Source organism: Nicotiana tabacum, chromosome 20, assembly GCF_000715075.1.
Source record: "Nicotiana tabacum cultivar K326 chromosome 20, ASM71507v2, whole genome shotgun sequence".
NCBI lineage: Eukaryota > Viridiplantae > Streptophyta > Magnoliopsida > Solanales > Solanaceae > Nicotiana > Nicotiana tabacum.
Window position 1 is genome coordinate 10,035,026 of NC_134099.1, and position 5,960 is coordinate 10,040,985.

At 37.6% G+C, this 5,960-nt stretch overlaps 1 protein-coding gene across 1 annotated transcript; it reads right to left on the minus strand.

Annotated features, from left to right (window-relative positions):
* Positions 1-299: 299 nt before the first annotated feature.
* Positions 300-716, minus strand: LOC142174228 (uncharacterized). The gene is made up of 2 exons (XM_075240020.1): positions 555-716; positions 300-488 (listed from the first exon to the last, which is right to left on the minus strand). Exons 1-2 carry the CDS (start codon positions 714-716, stop codon positions 300-302), a joined length of 351 nt encoding a protein of 116 aa, XP_075096121.1.
* Between the last annotated feature and the right edge of the window lie 5,244 nt (positions 717-5,960).

A 5,960-nucleotide genomic window follows, 5' to 3' on the forward strand; every position in this document is an offset into this window, starting at 1 on the left:
TGCCTTACTTGAACTGCCCCTCTTTGGTATACCACTATTTCTTCGAACCATCTTTTGAAACCTTTTAGTAAGATATGCTATATCATTCGCGTATTCACTTGAGTCACTTGTTTCAGCCTTGAGCACCAGGTTCTTTTCCTTCTTTGGCTCTCTCTTTTCACTGTCTTTCTTTCTTTTCATCTCGTATGTCTTCAGATTACCAATCAGCTCATCCATGGTTAGAGTTTGTAGATCTTTAGCTTCAGTGCTAGCATTCACCTTACTCTCTCAAGAACCAGGTAGAATACTGAGAATTTTCCTTACAAGCTATTTCTGGGAATAACATCTCCAAGTGAATGGAGCTCATTTATGATGGATGTGAATCTAGTGTGCATATCCTGTATTGACTCATCATCCTTCATCCTGAAGAGCTCATACTCAGTGGTAAGCATGTCAATCTTGGACCATTTAACCTGAGTAGTTCCTTCATGTGCGGTTTGCAATGCTTCCTATATTTCTTTGGCAGAATCACAAGCTGAGACTCTATTGTACTCATCAGGTCCTATACCACATACCAAGATTTTCTTGGCGCGATAGTTCTTTTCTACGACTTTTCTGTCAATATCACTGTACTCCTTTCTGTCTTTCAGCACCATTGGTCCAGTTTCTCCAAGCTTCTTCATAGGAACATGTGGACCATCACAGATGATGTCCCATAGTTCTGAGTCTTTGGCCATTATAAAATCATGCATACGAGTCTTCCGCCAGCCGTAGTACTGACTATTGAATCTAGGAGGTTTGTTAGTTGATTGTCCTTCCTCAAAGTTGGGTGGAGCAGCCATTGGGATCCTTTCTAGGTGTTAACCTTTTAGAAAGAACCTGCTCTAATACCAATTGTTAGTTTATATGAGTCCACCAAACAGTAGAGTACCTGATCCACTATAAGTTTCCATTGAGAATACTTATGAAGTAGTAAGTAAAAGAGACACAGGATTTTTACGTGAAAAAATCCCACTCAAGGGGACAAAAATCACGACCTACACTTGTAGGCTTTCAACTTCACTAACTTGTAATCACACTATTACAAGCCACTTTGTAATGACTCTATTACAAAGACTTCAACTTAACTAACTTGTGATGCTCTTACCACAAGCCACTTTGTCACTCTCTAGTTACAAAGATTTTAACTTATGACTAACTCTAGTAACAATACAAACTTAGAAGGTTTGTGATTTTGGGTTTCCTAAAACACAGCTTCTAAGAAAGCAAGATAAGAGTAACAATGAAGAACAAATAACAAGATTACAACTCAACTACGGATACACATAGACTCATTGTGAAACTGATCCTTTAGTGGAGTTGTCTTCTTGTTCATGATACACTTGTGACTTCAATGCTGGATGAACACTTTAATGCTTGAGAGAATATCACTAAATGTTCAAGTGAATATCTTGTGCCTTGCACCAGGTTGTTATACTGAAAAAGACATCACAATGGTGATGTCAATTCTTGGTACACGCTTCTTCCCAATGGGAAGTGACTGCTGCACTGTCGCGTGTAGATTTGTAGGCAGTCACTTTCTGCAATTGCGTTCCAGTTGTATAGTTGACTTGTACATCTATCAGAGAACACCAAGGGATCAGGTCCCTGTCGTGTTCCTTTTTATAGCAGTTCATTAGCTGGAGTTCATACTGAACTTCGTTCATTTGAAATGTGTACCAAGTGAGTCACGTTCTCTATCTGGTTCTTAACAATAAGTTTGTTAGATCATCAAACATAAGAAACATAAGGCAAAGACATTGAAAACCCATCAGGAACTTAATAACTTGATGTAAAGTAGACGGAACAACATCCATATCATGAATCCAAGGTCTGCCGAGAATCATATTCTATGCTATGTCTGTATGTATCACTTAAATTTCGTATCTTTGACAACTCCTTCTGCAAATGTGGTAAGCATTATTTCCCCTTTTGTAACAACGCTTGAATTGTTGAATCCAGATAAGGTACGTGCTTTGGGCACCATTTTATCATCAACTTGCATCTCGGTTACCACTCTTAAAAGAGTGATATTTACGGAGCTACCTAGATCAATCAGAACTCATTTCACATTAGTATCATGTACAAGTAAAGATATTACCAGTGCATCGTTGTGAGGGATCATCATGCCATCTGCGTCCGCATTATCAAACGTTATGTTGTCTTCTTCCAAAATTTGGCGAACTCGCTTTCCGTGGGTAACCATGATTTTTGATATCTTTTTTGCAGTCGTATATGTCACACTGTTGACCTCCTCTCCTTCGCTTATCACATTAACCGTTCTTTTTCGTGACGGAAATTTTTGTGGCTCTTGTATATTCTTCATATACGTTTGCTTACCCTTCTCACTAAACAAATCAGTTAAATAACCTTATTTTAATAAATGCTTTACTTCACCTTGTAGCAATCTACAATATGCTGTTTTATGACCGTGGTCGTTATGAAACTCGCACCAGAAATCTGGATTTCTCCTACTAGGATTCGATCTTATTTCTTTTGGCTACCACACCTTATCTCCCATACTTCTTAAAACAACTACCAACTCAGAAGTGCTAACATTAAAAATATAATCACCAATCTTTGCCTTCGTATTAACATTGCTATCCCGCATATCTCGCTCTTTCCGAAACTTGGATGATGATCCCGCATCTCTGTCTCTTAATCTAGAACCGTACCTCGGATTTTCTTGTTTATAACGTCAATCCCATCCTGCTGGTCCCATGTAAGGTTTGTACCTATTCTTTTTGGACTTTTTTCTCAGTTTCTGATCGCATCGAACTCATTCTTTCATCTCCCAGTGACTGAGTGATAGTGTCTTCCTCTATCCGCAGGTTCGTACTATACATGTTGTAGACATCTTTCCAAGTTGTAATATGGAATTCTCATAAGCTTTCCTTGAGCCTCCTCGTGGCTTTTGAGCTCTTTTCATTTAAGTTACTTGCAAACGCCATGGCTGCCCAGTTATTGGGTACTCGCGGTAACATCATTATTTCACGCTGAAATCTATCCTTAAATTTCCTGAGTAGCTCCGTATCTCCGTGTTTTATTTTGAAGATGTCTTCCATCCTCTTTTTAACTTTTTGAGCTCTTGAGTGCGCTTTTATAAATGAATATGCAATCTCAGAAAAAGAATCAAAAGAATTTTCCGGTAAAAGAGAATACCGTGTTAGTGCTCCTTTTGTGAGTGTTTCGCCAAATTTTTTGACCATCACCGATTCAATTTCTTGCTTGGTTAAATCATTGCCTTTCACGCCAGTTGTAAATGCAGTTACATGATCTCGTGGGTCGGTTGTTCCATCATACTTTGGAATATCGGGCATTTTAAACTTTTTTAGAATCGGCAAGGGAGCGACACTTGACTTCCAGGGCTATTGTGAATTGTCAATATCCACTCCTTTAATCACGGGTGGCACACCAAGTATTTGTTCTATGCGATCATTCTGCTCCTTGAGCTGCTTCTGCAAAGTTAGTATTAAACTTTGTAAATCAGAATTATTTGGGGTACTTGACCATCCATTGCGAGATTCGCTGGGAGTTCCTCTGCTGCTTGAATTAGCAAGTCATGAGCGTGGGTTTTCTATGAATGCAATGTTTCTTAGAGGTAGAGTTGGTAGTAGAGTTGGAAATCCACTAACGAAAGCTTGAAAGGCATTGTTGATGTGTTATGTAATTAGCTGTTTTAATGCGTCTTCGGCAGTTTGATCGTTCCCTTGTTGATTATTCGTATGTGATGTTGATCTTTGAGGTGACCCCTCTCTGAAGGGATTGGAGTTTCACCCTCTTCTTGATTATGTTAGTTCAGTTGGTTGTTATCGTTGGCAGTTGACATGGTTGTTTGACAGAAAAATAAATTTAAAAAGTGAAAAAATTATCAGTTTCCCGGCAACAGAACCAATTTATTTATCCAAAAATATATCTTTCGGTCAAAGATTAATTTTAGAAAGAAACGGCCTTCTGATAACCAAGTTTTTCCTCACTTTCTCAATGGTATCAAAGGAAAATAACAAGAATAAATAAGGAAATAATTGATTGCAAAGTCAATATAATGAATTTCGAGAAAAGTAGAAAAGTAAAGTGAATATATTCTAATATTGTCTGAGATGATCCTTGCAAGTGAAATTCTCTCCTCTTATATGGAGGTTTTTTTTACATATATAATGTTTCTTTCTATTTATGGCTAAACCATTACGAGCTTTAATGGTATTAATGATCCATTATAATTGGTAATCGTAACTGTCTGCGAGATTCTGTAACGATTCTGATTCCCCTCCTCATTAATTGAAGGTTCATGAATCTTCCCTTTTTACTGTCTTGATGCAGTCTTTGCCAGTTGTTAGGGTCGATTTTATCTCGTGGCCCACGGGGTGGGCATAATACCGGCTGAACCGAAAAAATCGGCCGAACAGTGAATTTCGGTTTTTCGATTTCGATTTAATCGGTTATTCGGTTGATGTGCGATTTTTAAATTATTAGTTTTCGATATTCGGTGCGGTTTACGGTTTTTGTATTTTGGTTTTCGGTTAAACCGAAAAACTGAAATTTTGGGATGCAATTGTATTAAACCTCCAGAAGTTGTTGTCGTTGAGCTCTTTGATAATTCCAAGCAACTAGTAAGAGGTGCAATTGTAGACAATTTTATGACCAATAATAGTAAGTCCGGTACCCGACTTGGTGGTGTGATTGTTGACATGTTTACTGACAAAATGATAGAAGGAGCAACTGGACTTGGTTTACCGAGCTACGTATTCTTCACTTCTAGTGCTGCTTTTCTTGGCCTCATGTTTTATGCACAGACGCAAAGATGATTACGATCGTGACATCTCCGATTTTAAGGATTCGAACACGTTGCTGCCCGTTTCGACTTACTTAAATCCTCTTCCAGCTAAGGTTTTGCCAAGTACCATGCTGGATAATGATGGTCGTTTGCATCTACCACTGTCTACTACTCGAATGATACGACAAGCAAAAGTGATCATAATTAATACTTTCTTAGAGCTTGAGCCACATCCAATTAAATCTCTGGGTAAAGAAAATGGGGTTCCGCCTTCATACCAGTTGGGCCTGTAATCAACTTGTATCAAGAACTTTGAAAATCGAACCTAAAATATGGTTAATAACCGAAAAATTAAACCGGAAATAATCGAATCGAACCTCGAAAAAACCGCACCGAACCATAAATACTTTGGTTTGATTTAGTTATTAATATTACAAAACCGAAAACCGATAAACCAAACCGTACTTTCATAATAACCGACCGACGCTCACCCCTACTCGTGGGTGTTTCCCTCCCGTACCTTTTCTTATCTTATCAAATAAGACTGTCACGCGTTACTATATTATTGCTCTTATGTGTTATGCCATGTCAGCAATCTAATATTCCACGTGGCTCTTTTCACCACCAATACAAACATACAAGTTGGAATCTTTTTGGCCTTATCGCCACAACAGTATTTTGAACCTTCTTTATTCCTATATATTAATAAAATAAATAGTGTGATATCGATCTTTATTCCTATATATTTATAAAATAAATAGTGTGAAAGAATATAATCTTTTCTCACGATTGTAGAGGGAGGAAAGGAATTTTTATTAAAGAAAAAAAAATGTTGAGGAGATTGGGAAATTGAGTTAAGGAAGCACGTTTTCCTTGTTGTACACTTGTCTAATTCTTTTCCATTTACCTGGAGTATTAGCCGTTCATTGAAGTTTAAGAAAAAGGTAGCCTGGTGCATAATGTATCTCGCGTTTACGTAGAGTTTGGGAAAAAATCGCAACCCAAGAGGTGTGATGTAGAAAGCTTATTCTAATTCAGACATTAGTGACTATTTTTATAGCTCGAATCCGTAATCTATAGATTAGATAGAAACAACTTTGTATGTGACCTAATGCATTCAACGAAGTTTCAATTTTTCTTGTTGCGTGATTCAATTAAGTTTCATTTA